The 16,944-nt window shown below is 42.4% G+C and overlaps 1 protein-coding gene across 3 annotated transcripts in view; it reads left to right on the top strand.

The window, feature by feature from the left end:
• The window catches only part of LRRC3B (leucine rich repeat containing 3B), a 65,608-nt gene extending 60,049 nt beyond the window's left edge, over positions 1 to 5,559 (top strand). For all 3 annotated transcript variants that reach the window (XM_087824911.1, XM_016198800.2, XM_016198799.2), the window contains exon 2: positions 4,289 to 5,559. In XM_087824911.1, coding sequence (XP_087681037.1) covers positions 4,458 to 5,237 — 780 coding nt within the window. In that variant the 5' untranslated portion in view covers positions 4,289 to 4,457 and the 3' untranslated portion in view covers positions 5,238 to 5,559. The remainder of the gene's footprint in view (positions 1 to 4,288) is intronic.
• The last annotated feature ends 11,385 nt before the right edge of the window (positions 5,560 to 16,944 follow it).

Genomic DNA, 16,944 nt, shown 5'->3' with positions numbered 1-16,944 from the left:
GTCAGTGAGATCGAGAAGCTTTTCATATGACTTACTGCTCATTTGTTTACACCGCTCTCCTGTCCATCTTTCCACGGGGTCAGTTTCTTTGTAAGAACTTCCTGCGTGTTAAAGCCCTTTATTTTATCATCTGTTCTTTCACTTTGTGTATGGTCTTACTTTTTGCCATAGAGAAGTTTTCATTTTAACTATTTAAATTTATGTGTGTTTTCCCCCTCATTGATCTGAATTGTATGTTCTGAATTGAAAAGGACTTCCTGCTTTGCTTCTTTTGTTTTTTGCTTTTTAACCAAATTATTCTGTTTGGTAGCAGAATTGCCTGAGATGTAATTGGAAGAAATTGGAGTGTCTGGTGTTTCTCTCTGAATTGGTGCACTCTGTCATCTCAGAAGAGCTAATGAAAGCGTCAGGGTTAGAGGCCCTGAGTGTCCCCTAATGATGAGTAGAAAGGAACAGGAAACAAGACTCAATTGTTGATCAGCCACTGAAAGAACAGTCTTCTTGGGCAGTCTGCTGAGGGCACCCTTTTTTTTTTTTCCTTCTGGAAACAGTATTTGATGGTTGACACCCAATTCTGGCATTAATTCCTATAGCTCAGAAACATGGGTGACGGGGAAATGTGAGCAAGGTGTGGGTCCAGGGCTAAAATGGCACAGCTCTTCCCGGGACACCACATCCAGAGGTGCGGCCGCTCCCTGATCGCCCCAGACCTGTTGGAAGGGAGTGACAGAGGGGAACAGGGAAGCCTAATGAGTTGAGAATTGCAGGCGGGGGGAGGGGTAGGAAGTAGGAAAGATGCTGTCGAATTCGCTCTGTCTCTTTGCTGGGTCTTGTTGCTTATCAGGACAAGCAGTGGGACCTCAGGCCTTCTTTATGTTCTACCCGCTCATTCTTAAGTTTGTAAGGAGGCACTCTTTTTCCCCCCAGCAGGACAGCTTGTTTGCTACTTTGGGTTTGTGGGTAGACCTGACTGGAAACAGCAGGAAGGAGTTGTAGGTTTCCAGGCTCCCCTTTAGCCCCATACTCTGCTGCACAATAGCCTATATCAGAAGAATGCCCACTGTTTTACTCTGAGGCCCATCTCCCCATGTCTTCCTGTCCCAAGAACCACTGTCGACCTATCCAGTAATTTAGGGTGATGACCAGATGGTAGTCTCTTTGGGAAATAGTCTTTCGGCATAATAGATGTGACAGGCAGCTCTTCCATCCTCTCTGCTGAAGATGACCTTGACTCAATATCATTCGCCTTACTGTCTGCCTCCTGGACATCCAAGGGCGCACTTTGTCCTGGCCAAGGGTGGAGGCTCTAGAGGCTGAGTCACAGCAGCCCAGCAATCTAGCCAATCCCAAAAGTTTTTATTGCTCTTTTATCAATCATCATAGAGAAAAAAATGAAATCCTTCATTTGAGTCCAGCCTCTTGGAATACAAGGGGTACTCTGAATTTGCATTTCTAATAAGCATCCCATGCAGTATATAGGTGGACCATTTGGGGCATGAAGGATTCCCTTTCAAGAGGGATTGCACTCTGATCTGGAGAACTCAAGACGTGCCCTAACCATTCCTTGTCTCTAACCATGACCATTGGATTGACCGTTCTGGAGAAACCATGAGTAAGTCTAGAGGAGCCTACTAAGAAAGAATTCCATTCTGCTTTTCATCAACTAGGAGCCTGCACTCAGGATTTTCCCCAAAACCATCATGTTGAGGTGTAAAACCCACAGACATCTCATGAGCCAATATTTATGTTAAAAAATAATAAAAGTAATTACCATAGGGAAGCAAAAGCACAGCTAGATTCTTTAGTACTTCACTGGTTCAATCATGCAATAGATATTTAGCTCTTACTACATGTCACGCACTGTGCTAGGAATTATGGATGTATCTAAAGCTAACAAGTATCTATTATGGATGTAACTATAGCTAACAAGTACCTATTAGGCATTGTGCTAAATGCTTCAAGTGGATCATGTCATATAAGTCTCAACTCAACCTTGAAATTAGGTGTTTTTTAAATCTTTATATGACAATAAGGGAAGTGAGGTTCATAAAGATTAAAGCTGGAATACAAACCCAGTATGTAAACTTTCTGTTTACTGTTGTTTCTACATGAGGCAAAACAAATACCTGCCTTCATGAAGCTTATAGTCTAAATCAGAGAACAGTTTTCTTCAGGTAGAGTTTTAATTTGTCTCTGGGATAATATAGAGTGTACTCCAGAGAGGGCTTCCCACCTTTCCCCACCTTTCAACAGGACTTAGGCTAGCCATACATACTCAGTTGATGGAAGTTGCTTGATGACATGGACACCCTTTGTTTTCTCTAATCAGATTCATTTCTCCCATCTCCTGTGTCCTCATGTACTACTAGCATCCTTTGCTTGTCCGCTGCTGCCCTCTTTCCTGTCTGAATGTCCTCCCCTCCATACTGGTTTTTTTTTTTCTCTCTCTCTCCCTTTTAGACAATTACTAAACTTCCTAAATGCCATGCAATGCTCTTTTGAAGGAAAACATGAAAGGAAGAGAAAATTTCACTGCAAATGAAATGAGCTGTTGATGGATGGCTTAGTGAGCCTAGGGGTCCTCCTTTAACATTCTCTGGCATTTAAGGGACTCAGGATTCCAAAAGCACATCTGCACTGCTCTGCTGTCGCTAATCTCATTTTTTCCATGATTAACAACCCAGTTCATTATATTTTCATCTCACATTAATCTTCTCTTCTGTGAGTTTGGTAACATTTGGAGTCATTTCCGTCTGTATTTATCCATCTGGGATCTTTAGAAAAGATAAGTTTGCAGAAAGTCATTTGTTGCTCATGCTGGAAGACGTTTGTTGGCTCACTGCTGTAAGAGGAATGAACGTTTCTCCGACCCTGAGAGAGAATCCGCTGAAGTCAGGCATGGGTTCTGTACACAATGCAGAGAGCCCCGTCAGGGGAGCTCCATGGCATCCTCCATGTGGGACTGGCTGCAACGTGACACCATCAGAGATCACAACAAACCGTGCTCCCTGGATCTTGACTGTCCCCGTGGAACAGATGGATTTGGAAGAGAGCTGTGGAGGTAGTGGAAGGAGTTGCAAGAGTAATGAGCCAGAACAATGCCTTTGTCTTGAGTACTTTCTTTACTACCTACAAGCTATTTGACCTTGGGCAAGTCACATAATCTCTCCAAGATCCACTTGCCCCCTCTACAAACTGGCCCCAAAGATGCCTGTCCTCTCTACATGAGAGAGTAGTTTTGAGGATTAACCTTTATTCTCATCTGTGCTTTTGAGTAAGCTCAGAACCCTGCTCATATTACTTAATTTTTGTAATTTCTGAGACCCCTTCGAACACTAATAATATACAAGGTGAGGCAAAAGTAGGTGTACAGTTGTTTGTATAGAAAATAATATAATAATTAATAAATAATAGTACAAGAATAAACTCTCTTTTGTGAGCTCATGACTGTAAACCTACTTTTGCCCCACCTTGTATTTATGATTGAAAAAAAACAGGCAACCGGGGAAGCTGTGGAAGCTAGTATTTCTTATTTCTCATCTTATATTAAAAAAAAACTTGGAGGTATGTGTCATATTTGAAGATCTACTATGGAGGGAATATGTTGTTTAGAAAACAAAGAGAGAATCCTTTGGAAATTCAGTTAAGGGCATCCTCCCAGGTATAATGTAATCTCAGGAGGCCACAGGGGAGACTACTCTTTTGGAGATTCTGGGTTGTCAGTCCCTAGCAACATTATGTTGTGAAGGTTGGAATGTAGTCATTCATTCATTTCTTAATTCAAATAAGATACTTCTTTAGGGAAAAGATTCCAAATTGGAAATCCATTCAAAAGCCATGACAGATACTGCCATCTATGGTCATTACCTGTGAAATAATATTGTTATTTCTCACTGCTGCCCAAATGCAGGGCTAAACTGCATCCATGCATGTTATTGTAGGAAGGGAGAAAGGTGTAATTAAATTTTACCGCCGTAGAATGTAGAACGGGTTCAGGAGAAGAACCAGTAGAGACAAGAGAAATCTGGATTGCTTGCTCTAATTCTGCACAACTGAAAACAAGGTGACATAATTCAGAAACGTTGTGATCTACTGACGGTTTTCCCCAGCAACTGGGATTTGAACAGGAGACTCCCCTTACCCAGATAACTCCCAGTGGTATTAATGGAAATGACCTGCATAACTAACCCCCTGCCCACATAGGATGCCAGACGCCTGAGAGCACTTTTAGTTGCAATGCACCTCCCTTTGCAAAAGAGCTAATTGCATCTGCTTCTTTTTCCGTTAGGTATCCAAGCAAGGACAGGAATGATGAAGAGACACACGTGTTAGTGGCAGCCTTTTGAACCCCACACGAGGGAAACCAACAAATCAGTGTGGACAGGGCTGGAACCGTTGCCACGCCTGCTTGTTGGAGTAAATGAGGAATGGGCCTGTGATTATGCGGACATTCCAGCATGAATCTGGTAGACCTGTGGCTGACCCGCTCCCTCTCCATGTGTCTCCTCCTACAGAGCTTTGTTCTCATGATACTGTGCTTTCATTCCGCCAGTATGTGTCCCAAGGGCTGTCTTTGTTCTTCCTCTGGGGGTTTAAATGTCACCTGCAGCAATGCAAATCTCAAGGAAATACCTAGAGATCTTCCTCCTGAAACAGTCTTATTGTATCTGGACTCCAATCAGATCACATCTATTCCCAATGAGATTTTTAAGGACCTCCATCAACTGAGAGTTCTCAACCTGTCCAAAAACGGCATTGAGTTTATCGATGAGCATGCCTTCAAAGGAGTAGCTGAAACTTTGCAGACTCTGGACTTGTCTGACAACCGCATTCAAAGTGTGCACAAAAATGCCTTCAATAACCTGAAGGCCAGGGCCAGAATTGCCAACAACCCCTGGCACTGCGACTGTACTCTCCAGCAAGTCCTGAGGAGCATGGCATCCAATCATGAGACGGCCCACAATGTCATCTGTAAGACTTCTGTGTTGGATGAACACGCCGGGAGACCATTTCTCAACGCTGCCAATGATGCTGACCTTTGTAACCTCCCTAAAAAAACTACCGATTATGCCATGCTGGTCACCATGTTTGGCTGGTTCACCATGGTGATCTCCTATGTGGTGTACTATGTGAGGCAAAATCAGGAGGATGCCCGCAGACACCTTGAATACTTGAAATCCCTGCCAAGCAGGCAAAAGAAAGCAGATGAGCCCGATGACATTAGCACTGTGGTCTAGTGTCCAAACTCACTGTCACTGAGAAAGAAATTTGTGTGCAGTTGCAGTAGAATAAGTGGTTTACTTCTCCCATCCATTGTAAACATTTAAAACTTTGTATCTCCGTTTCTTTTGAATTATGCCACTGTTGAACTTTTAACAGACATAACAACACAATGAATGATTTTAGTTTAGGTGATCCACCCCTTCCTTGTACCCCCAGTGGTATAGTCCCAAGTCAGCTACTATCTGAACATTACTTAGCTCCATCTCACTATTTAATAACGAAATTTATTTTTTTAATTTAAAACCAAATAAAAGCTTAACTTTGAACCATGGAAAACAGACTGACTTATTGGTCAAGAAAACAGTATAGTCATTCCATTGCTTTAAAGAGAAACAGACAACCCCTGCAAGCCTAAAGAACAATCGTAATGAAAGATGTGTTATTAAACTCTACTGTACACTGGGGAGCCATAGCCGAATTATTTACCAAGTAAAGAATCTGTCAGACTAGAACACTGAGCCTTAGTAAACCCAGGTGAGAATACACAGTATGGTGTCCTGCAGAGACTTAATCAGTTGGAGGCCTCTGGGTGTTTGTTATCTAAAAGTTGGTTTGTTTAGCTATAAAGGTCTTTTTATGGCTAAACACACTACTTCTACTCTATTCTAGAAACATGGAAAAGAAAAAGACAGTATTCTGTCTTCAGCATTACCTTCTGGTGAACTGGGGTGTGTGAAAAACCCAGAAATAGCTATTCTGGAAAGGGAAGTCCTAATAGTCATCAGCTGTGTGCAAGCACCGTGCGAGGCATTTTTATACCACGATTATGTCTCTAAACCCTCACTACAGGAGGAAAAGGGGACAACTGTACCCCATTTATGTAGGAGGAAACTGTGGGTAAAAGTAGTTCACTGACCTGCCAGGTAGAAAGTATCAGAATTGAATTGGAACCAAGTCTTCCTCTCTCCAAAGACTGAGGTCTTCTCATTATGTTCCTATGGTTTAAAGAGATAAAAGCTACATACTTTAAAATGCACCCGTATTAAGTGTATAAGTCTATAAAGTTAAACAAATGTCCATACCTCAAGATATCATGTCCCTGATATTGTACAGAGATAGGAGAAAGCTCATTTAGTTCTTGGAGTAGGGAATGGGGGTGGGGGTGAGTGTTCAGGTGCCATTACAGATAATCCTTGACATTTGGGTGGGATCTCATCAGATGCTGATGTAGCCAAGGAAGGGGCAGGAAGCAGAGGGAGCAGAGGGGTAAAGGTGGAGGGAGGCATTTGGGATGAAGGAGTCCACGTAGGAGAGAAGGGAGAGACCAGTTGGAGCCACGCCTTGGGGATCTCAGCGCCAGATGCAGGAAGAGTAACTAATAGCATTTCTAGAACACTTACTATACATCAAGTACTTTTTGGAGGTTGTCTTATTAATCCTTACAATTACCCTGAGAGATAGTCTTTTGTGAGTGAGGAATCAGAGACGTAGGAGTTTAGGTAATGAATTCAGGCCCCTAGCGCGTATAATAAATCAAGCAGATTAATGAAACCAAATCAGCCAACTCCAGAACCTACAGGTCTCCTAACCACTGTGCTGTATTACTTTACAGTCATAGACTTTAATACATGGAGTTGCTGGATTCCCCGACCTGGAGGTTTGCGTGCTCCTCAGTGATGTTTGCATTTAAAAATAACAGAAAAAATAGCCCTTTGTGGGGCTTAAGTAAGAAGGAGGTATCCTTTGCCAAGCTGACCTACATCGCCTTCTCCAATCCGTATTAGGTTATCTTTGGGCCTCCAGGAATCACATTTCTGCCCTTAGAAAGCACTACCATTTTTAAACATATCAATCATCTTTAAAAGGGTCACTGGCGTAAACCGTGAGGGTCAGCCAATCCAAGACCTGTGGTAGGGCATTCAGAGCAATGTGGCCGGGCTACATTGACACCCTCCGCCCCTCAAGGCCTTGGGCTTTTCGTGCTCCGTCCCCAGTCTTTCTAAAAAGTGTAAAGCCTGGTCTAGAAGCCTGAGATGTGGAATTCAGGATCTGGGCCCCAGAACTCCTGCATTCCAGTAAGAAGGAAGCTAGACTGTCTGCTTTTGCTAACTGGAATTTAAGGCCTTCTAGTGCATTTGGAGCTTTGCTGAAGACTTAACGCCCCCTGGAGGACAACATTATAATATATCTCTGTAAGCACTACTCCCATAGAAAGACGCCTACCTGAACACATTCCCCCTTTTCCCCTGAAGCATAGGACAGTCAAGCCTTTGCTAAGATAATCCTTTACATTTTCAAGTAAATTGTATTTATTTGAGTGTGTGAGTCACATTCGCTTTAGAAAGCCTTTCACAAATTACATAATCCATTCAGGTTGCTCCTTCTAAAATATTACTAAGAGCTTATTTTGCTAACGGCCAATTGCATTAGTCAAGTGAAAGTACCTATGTAGGAAAACCCCCCGAGGAGTATTGTAGTATAGTCGGATTCTTGTTCAGATGTGGAGAAATTAAATGCCCACAGTTTGGTTTGTAATTCTCTGCATACAGAGTTAAGAGATGCCTCCTAGGTTAATAAGTATCCCCTTGCTTGATTTCTATATGTAGATTTTCAGTTAATAGTGTCATAAGTGCAAGTGCTTTTTAAAAAATAATAAGTTAGATCCATTTCACTGTTTAATAATAAAAAAACATTTTTTTATTTAAAACCAATCAGAGGATAAAGTTGATTCTTTTTTTGTGTGAATAAATAACAGACTACAGGATCCCTTTGTGACCATAACGGAAAGGAAACGCTCTTTCCGTCAGCTTGTGGGATGCTGCAGCCCAGTGGACCAGCAGCTCCTGACAATGCCGAGGGGGAAGAGCTTACTGAGCTTCACGGCTGTTCAGAAAAAGGTCCAACGTGCATGCTCAGATTTCGATCCCAACATGCTTCCTAATTTTTCCAGCCTTTACCGATGTTTATATACATAGAGAGCTACCTATTTTAGTACTGTATTTTCTTTCAAAATTAACTCTCACCTCATTATCTAATGCACATACCTTCTTACCTTCTAAATATTTTAAATAGCAGCTTCTTAGCTCAGCTTCCTCCTTTAGCATCATAACCTTAACCTTTTCAATTCCAAAACACCTGGGGATTTGAGTCTCATCATTGACAAGGTGCTAATCTCTGAAGCAAGGGAAATCATAAAACATGCCAACCCAACTGGAACATTTTTAAGAAAGCATTGAAAAGTTATGTAATGCAAGATTTAACTTTCAAGAACACTCTGGCAAATTGTAACGTACTGATATACAAATTCTGCCAGGTACATGCTGTTCTTTCTCAGGTCTTCCTCTGATTACCCACAATAATTCTTGTTCTGACATCAACAAGCATAAGGCAGTCTGGGGTGTGGGTAGATTTTCCTTGCCGGCTCGAGACTTTCAATTTATAGAGTAAGTTCTCTCATTTATCTGGCCCAGTTAGGGAATAAAATATTCCGCTTAATTAAATGTTCAGGGTACTAGAAATAGGCAAAGTCCTAAAATGTCAGGACTGGAAGAGTCCCAGAGATAATCTCTCCCACTGATTTTACAGGTGTTGAAATTGAAATTCTTGCAGGTTTGGGGATTGACACTCATGTCTCCATAGTCTCCATACAGTCCCCCCCCCCTTTTAGGACACCAACTGCCTCTCCTGATAAACTGCTTCTCAATCTTTTTTAATTATTATTGATTTTTAGAGAGAGAGGAACAGAGAGGGAGAGAGAGAGAGAGAGAAACATCTATGTGAGAGGGAAACAGATCAGCTGCCTCCTGCATACCCCCTACTAGGGATTGATCTCAAAACTAGGCATGTGCCCTGACCTGGAATCGAACCAGTAACCTTTCAATGCCCAGGACGATGCCCAACCAACTGAGCCACACTGGCCAGGGCCTGTTTCCCAATCTTCAAAGAAACAGAACAGCGTAACGTTATACACCATGAAAATGTCACTGGCTGTAGGCAGCTGTTTCTTTTGAGGATTCAGAGGCGTTTAAGGTTTCTACATTGTCACAGGGTGGTAATAAAGAATAGCTATGATTCTAAAAGCTTCTTTTTTCTTCTAGATATGATGAGAGGATCCATTTCCCTTTCACCAAGAGCCCTGGGTGACATGTTCAATGCTGTGCATGGTCTGGTTTTCCAGAGGAGACATCGAGAAAATGATCTTGGTGCAACTTCCTGGGGAGGAAGAGTTGATTAGTGTTTGTTCCCTTGAGCGGTTAAGTGCAGCCTTGCAGGCAGGGGGGGAGTGAGAGCCATTAAACAATGTTCTCCCTTTCCAGAGCACTTGTCAGCCTGGCTTGCCAAAGTGGTGTCATTGATTCATCAAGTTGTCTGGGTCTGACCCAGACAAAGCAAACCAGAGGCAAACTCATTTACGACACATTTGGAAATGCCCTCCCCTGCCCTCTCCCAAAGCCAACTAGATGACCCAGAATTTAGGGAAAAGGAAGACCTGAATTCCTCATTCCACATTTGCCCACACTTGTTCTTTGGATGGTCCCAAGTGCACCAAATGAATTAATGGGTCACACAGACACAGCAGGGGGAACTTCTCAAGGTCCAGGACTTCTCCATTCCAACCTGGGAAAGAAGAGGAATGGCAGGAAAAGGAAATCCACTTCTACTTATGGCTCTAACTTCTTCAACATTGAAAGAACCAGAGCTAGTGTGAATCACTTAAGAAGTGTGTGCATACGTGTGTGTGTGTCTGTGTGTGTGTGTGTGTGTGTAGGGGCACCTTGGAGTAACATGGAGAATTAGGTCCTGAGAGCATTTGGAAAAGAGAGAAAAAGAAGAATAAAAACAAAATCTGCGTGTCAGTAATTTGGTTTAGGGGGGGGCCCAGGTTTCAGGTTTCTGGGGAAATTATAGAGTACTTTTAAGGTTGTTCCCCAAGTTCAGTGAAAACATTTATGCTTCTCACTAATGGTACCTGAGTTGATCAAGTTTGTGAGCGATGCTCCTTCTTCAGCTGATAAGTGTTCTAAATTGTGCTCAGTATTTTTTAAAAAAGAATCAATTCATTTAATTTTTTCGCCTGTGGATGTCTGAGCATCCAACTGACAAAAGTTTTCCAGATCTGACCTTAAAAGCTAGGCCTCAAAAGAGGCTGTGGGTCTCTTTAAGGTTGGGACCAGCAACCTATTTTTTGCATCGATAGTTCATTTGTTATTTTTCTTCAGAGAAGAGATTGTAAAATGAGGGCAACCTGAAGTCTGGCTGTTGGTCTAAAGGTTAACAAGCCAGCTGTTGAGCTAATGGCATTGATTGCTGAATAGATCTTTTTAAAATGGCCCCTAGCCAGCAGGATGGCGCTAATCCACTTTCCTTAGGGTTGTCCACATTTCTTTTGGAAGAAAAATACATGAGAGGGCCCAGCCGTTGTGGCTCAGCAGTAGGGCATAGACCTATGATCCAGGAGATCACAGTTTGATTCCCGATCAGGGTACATGCCCGGGTTGCAGGCTCAATCCCCAGTCACAGGCATACAGGAGGCAGCCGATCAATGACTCTCTCATCATTAATGTTTTTCTCTCTCCCTCTTCCTTCCTCTCTCTGAAATCATTAAAGACATCTATTTTTTTTTAAATCATGAAAGGTGCTGGTTGGCTCTCACAGTCTTTCATCCTCACAGACAGTCTTGCCAATGCCCGGCCTGTCAGAGGAGTGAGCTGCAACAGGAGGAGAATGTGAAATGAGAAACAAACAGAACCTTAGAAAAGTGCTACCCAGGAGCAAGGCATTGGGGGAATAAGCAGGACTGACTTCACCTGACATTTTCCGCATTTCACCATTGACAAGTCCTATCCTCACAGTGAAACATGAACTGAGGAAGTCCTGTGTATAAATCACAGATTAAGGACCTTTTACACCTGAAATAACCTTTCGTCAAATAATTTCACCTTTCCCTAACTAAAGTTATCATTTACTTGGCATAGTGTCCCTTCCATCTGTTCCTACCTTCCCTGGTTCGCACAACAGCCCTGCCAAGTAGACATTATCATTGTTGCCATTTTACAGATGAGAAAACTAAGACCCAGAAAGTATTCTGCCCAGGATCACACAGCTAATAGTGGAGCCAGGTCCAGCTACCTGCCAAGTCCTTTGTTCCACCTAAGCCACACTTCCTAATGCATCGTCCTTTGGTTTTATGAAGTTTCATCTTAAGACCCATGATAATATATGGGGGAATATAGGGAAAGACATTTTTCTTAATTCTCTCAAGAGAGAAATGAGGTTCAAAGGAAAAAGCCAGCCTTAACTTACTCAGCCAGTTAGCAGAGCCCGGTGTTGGGGAACCTCAATGGTTCCTCCTCTCTTCACACCCATCCCTCTGCGCCCAGACCTGAAATCCCACGGGTACCGACAGTAAACCATGCTCTTAGGAAGGGCAGGCATGTATATAGCTCTCAGTCGTGGAAATGATGCCCCCTGCTTCCACAGTTGCTCCTGGGATGGTGCGGTGTGTGTGTGGCGGGGGGTGATGTCCAGGACATTGCTCTGTGGCGGCCACATCTACCTTCCTCTTACCACTTGCAAGCTGGCCAGCCAAATTCCAACTGGCACCTCCTGCGTGCATCCACATGAGGGTTTTCCCTGGCCTCCACGGCACACTTTGCCACTTACAAAGGAGGCTGGCGATGCTAAGGGAGTTGCCACCCTCTAAGAGCAGCCCCCAACTGAGGACTACTGAGGACTTGGTGTATAAACACCCTGCTCCTTTGCCCCTGGAAGCATGTGGCCTACGCTGTGTGACAGAGTTTCTCTAGCGCGATGAAGCTCCGCTTGCCCATCATGGTAACGGGCTTGGTGAGGCACTATTGTGGGGTCTTTTCTCCCTTGTTTCATGTCTACATTACCTTATCAGCGTCTCCTTCACCTCCCAAGTAAACTCTTTGCACTCAAATCCTTGTCTCAGTTGTCTGCTAATCGCAAGAACCTGAGTACATCCTACATCAGCGTCCCAGTGACGTGACAGATTGAGACAGCGTTTGGAAGATACAGGCACCTACGCCTGACCCTACCTACTGAGCTGTATGTAGCCCCTGGAGGTTGGGCTCAGGCCTCTGTGTTTTCTGTTGGCTCCTCTCTTCCGTGGCGATCGAGGGTGATCAGGCAGTGATCACCGAGCAATAGGACATCCTGTACTGGGAGTTTCTTCTCCAACATTGTGCTTGACGAAAGTTTGCTGCCTTAAAAAAGTAAACTGCTGTCCCGCCATGGAGAGAGAGTATAATGTGAACCCATGATTAAGGTCCTCTTTTGCCTCACATGCCAGGAAATTAAGGGGGGGGGGAGGGAAGAAATCCGTGCTCTAATTTAGTAACTGTATATCATCTCATAGCCCATCACAGCTACAGTTTAATTTCCTCTACTTTTCATCTGCTGCGACATGTATGACATCAGTTATTCTGGCTGTTCTAAATTTATTATTTGAATGTTTCTATTTTATTATAATTGTCTCTTTAAGACCCTTCAAACCCTTTATGTAATGAAACAGAAAAAACATTTATGTTGATTTTCTGCCTTTTACATTTTCCTTACATTTATAGCTTGTTCCAGATTCATTTCCTGTTCTGTATTGCTTAAGTTCTGATTTCTTATAATTTGTTTCCCCTTGCTTTCATGTTCCAAAACAGTTTGATATCCAATCATCCTTTTCTATGAAACTACCCCGAATCACCAAGATTTAGGATCAAACACAAGTTTAAGCCTCACAGTCCCATAGGCCCCAGTAGCTATTTGTCATATGATTCCCCCACCCGCTGTGGAAGGAAGGAGATAGAGTATATGACGACATCTTTTTCCAAATCAGGGAACTGACGTTCAGAGATGCTAAGGTGTCTCCAGGTAACAAGTGAGAGAGCTGGGATCTGCAGGAAGCTCTGTTGACAACAACAACGCTCTTTCTCTATCTACTTCTCAATCATGAGGCATGAGTACCTTTGGAGAAGCCTCTACTCAAAGACAGCAGATTATATTGTCATTGTTCCTGATATTATAAGACAACAAGCGACAGTTAGTACTTTGTGGTGCTTTTTCCCATTTACTCTTTCCAACTGGTGCCATTGTGTCTCTCTCAAAGATTGAACTTCCAATACCCAGTGTCTCAGAATGGGACTATATTTGGAGACAGAGATTTTAAAAAGATAATTAAGCTAAAACGAGGCCTTTAGGGTGGGCCCTAATCCAATATGACTGGTGTCCTCATCAGAAAAGATTAGGACATACAGAGAGACACCAGGGATATGTGAGCCAGAAAGGACATGTGAGGACACAGCAAGAAGGTGGCCATCTGCAACCAAGGAGAGAGGCCTCGCAAGAAATCAAACCTGCTGACATTCTGATCTTAGACTTCCAGAACTATGAAAAAATAAATTCCTGTTTTGTAAGCCACCCACTCTGTGGTATTTTATTATGACAGCCTCAACAAAGTAATCCATCATATTAACCCCTGATTTCCAAGGAGCATTTTGTGGGAAATGCAATTAATCAATGCCATCACACATCTGGATTTTTCTGTGTTGCCCTTAGTGCTTATGGACAATTTTGTTTTTGAAATGGATCTACCTCTGTCCTCTGGAAATGCCCCTCATGCTGAAAAGTAAGTATAATAACTGTGAGAAATGTCAACATTTATGCAGATATACAAAAACAAAGGAGACAAAGTGAATATATGCTCAGATTGTTCTGGTTTCATTTCCAAATAACTAAGACTATTTTCCAGGGAAAATTGGCCATAGGTAATAAAGCATCTTAATTGGAAGAATGGTGTAATTATCTGTGTGCCACATATTTAATTACCAAATTACATCTAAAACCCTTCACCACCTCCTGTCCCAACTTTATTAGGAATTTTCCTCAGAGCTAAAAATCCCAACAATTTTAAACATTTGTCCTGAAGAGCAGGAGTTTTAAAATGGAAAGGTGTTTAATCAGTTTCTTTCTGGCAGTTAGCACAGTAGATTAGCTCAGTTTATAATGCCAATGATCAATTCTCTGATTAGGGGCTTCGAAAACTCTGACCAGGATGGTAAAGGATGGCTCTCACCTCTCACTCTCAATGAGCAATAACAACACTGTAATTAGAATTGGCTTACCATTTGGTTGATGACACACTATCAGCAACTCCAACTGAGCTAGTAAGAGACTCAAAAGACTTCTGCAGGCAAGAAAATTAGAAGCCAGAGACAATGGGAAGCCTATATAAGAAAACAGTTCATTGGGCCACAGATTTGGCTGCTATAAGAGCCTAAAGCACAGAGAGGCCCAATTAACCCTGCATTTTAATTTTCCTTGTGGTGTGGTAAAAAAGAGCACATGACTCGTTTTATTTTGCTTGCAAAATGAAAATAACTTCAATGTTTAAAAATCTGAGAATATAGAATCATGTAGAAAATGAGAATAATATCAAAGAAGATGGAGAAGAAGGTATAAATTACTCCAAATCCCACCACTCAGAAGTAACTACTCTTAATATTTTGAACTCTCATCCTGACCAGTGTGGTTCAGTTGGTTGAGTGTTGTCCTGTGCACTGAATGGTCACAGGTTTGATTCCTGGTCAGGGCACATGCCCAGGTTGGTCCCAGGAGGCAAGTGATGGATGTTTCTCCCTCCCTTTCCCTTCCTCTCTCTCTAAAAAAAAAAATCAATAAAAACATTAAAAAATATATATTTTGAACTCTCTTCTGAGCCTCTCTCTGTGTACATACATATATAAAAGGATGTACTGTGCACATTGTTCAGATACATTAGATGGCCCCCCTTTTCACCCTCAATAATGTCCAGGCCCAACTCCTTAATGCTAACATGGCTTTTCCTGATCAACCCTGTTCAGCTTCCAGAATGATCTCTTGCCTCTATCCCCAGAGCCCACTAGGTTCCTGTCTTTCCCATCTTGGACTCCTGGAAACTACCCCCAACTCCTCATGGGATCCTTCGAAGGGCTCCAAGCTGGGATGAAAGTGGGATCAACTTTACATTTCTGGAAGCTAACTGGCAGCATTAGTCAGAATGAATTGTCAGGGGCCAGGTGATAACTGAAGATACAGAGCCCATGTATTTCTTGCACTAAATCCAAGTAAAAAATGCTAGTGGCCTGGGCCGGGCTTGTGGCAGACGAGACAGAAAGCAGGTGGATTTGGGCGATGTTTGGGAGACGCAATCAGGCGTGCGGTAGATGCTGTCATCGTTATAATCATCGCCGTTTTCATCATTATCATCATTATCATAGTTATTACTGTAGTTGTGTTCTGGCCCTAAAGTTTAATGATTATATGTGAAAATAATGGAATTAATCAAATTCATGGAACCAATGAAGCTTCATAAAACCAGCCTAATTATTCTAGCTAGGCAACATGGTTTCAAGTTTAACCTGAGGTAGCCAAAAATAGATTTGATTTAAACTTCATCGGAGATTAAAGAGTCTTAAATCTGGTTGTCAGAAAAAGATGAAGTTCATTTTATTTGAATGACCTCTTTTAATGAAGGCTTTAAATCAAAAACTGTACCCACTTGTCATCTTGCAGGGAAAGGACTGAGCTCATGTTAATGCAGTTTATTAAATTTCTTGTCTAATCTTTGACCGAAGAGTCATAATCAGCTGGAATCTCTGTCCTTGTAGCTCCCCCCACATCTCCACGCATGTGGGGACCAGTTCTTAGGCAGCCTGGGCAACCTCTGAGCTTTCATTCAGAAGACTAGGACACAAGATGCTTGTAACTCGAGCTCACTAAAAGAGGTGTTATTTAAGGGTGGATGAAAACAACTGGAATATTCTTTCCCATGCCACTCAAATCTCATCTCACAGAGTCTAAAAGGCCAATTAAACTGTTGTTAAGAGGTTAAAGTCTAGTTGTCAAAAAATAAAATGGAGTGCATTGTTTTTAAGACTCAATGAAATAAAATGCTCTCTGGGACCCTTGTATTGCAGAAATTTAACACGTACCACAAAATAATGAAAGTAATTACTTTTTAGTTGACAACATTTATTAAGCAATTAATATGTGCCAGGTATCATGCTAAGCACTTTTCATGCCTTTCTTGGTTACTCTTTAGAGCAGCCTTCTGAGGTAGCTATTATGTTCCACATTTTACAGATGAGGGAACTGAGGCATAGAGAGGTAATTAACTCATCTGAGGTCAGGCCTTCTCCAGGTGCCGCAGAGATTTCCGTACAAGCCATCCAACCCCAGAGGCCACACGGCCACACTGCAGCCTCCCAGGGCTGCTCCGTGCCAGCAGAGCACGGGTCTACATGTGTCATCATCATAATATTTAACACTTGGGTTCCTTCATTTAAAACTGAGAACACTATACATAATTATCACCCTCATTCTGTAAGTAAGGGTCTATACCCCAAACCAGGGCCCCTGAGCTAGTAGGGCAGAACAGGGACCATAACCTTAATCTCCCGGTACACGAAGTTCTGTGCTTCATCTCCCAGTGCCAACATCACATATCCCATCCCAAGTCTGACCGTCACTCCTGAAGTTAGCTACCACCTGTCATGGAGGTGGCATAGCTGGTCATTTTGTAAATTAAGGGAAATTAAACTTCATCAGTATTAATCAGTTGTTTGTCTTAACCAAGCTGCCATGACTTAATAACTCTCGTTCATCATAAGTAATAGACTATACAATTTAATCACTACATGACCGTTTGATTTTCACCTATTCTACATT

Source organism: Miniopterus natalensis, chromosome 15, assembly GCF_054644295.1.
Source record: "Miniopterus natalensis isolate mMinNat1 chromosome 15, mMinNat1.hap1, whole genome shotgun sequence".
Taxonomy (NCBI): Eukaryota; Metazoa; Chordata; class Mammalia; order Chiroptera; family Miniopteridae; genus Miniopterus; species Miniopterus natalensis.
This window is presented reverse-complemented; position numbering and strand designations above follow the sequence as displayed.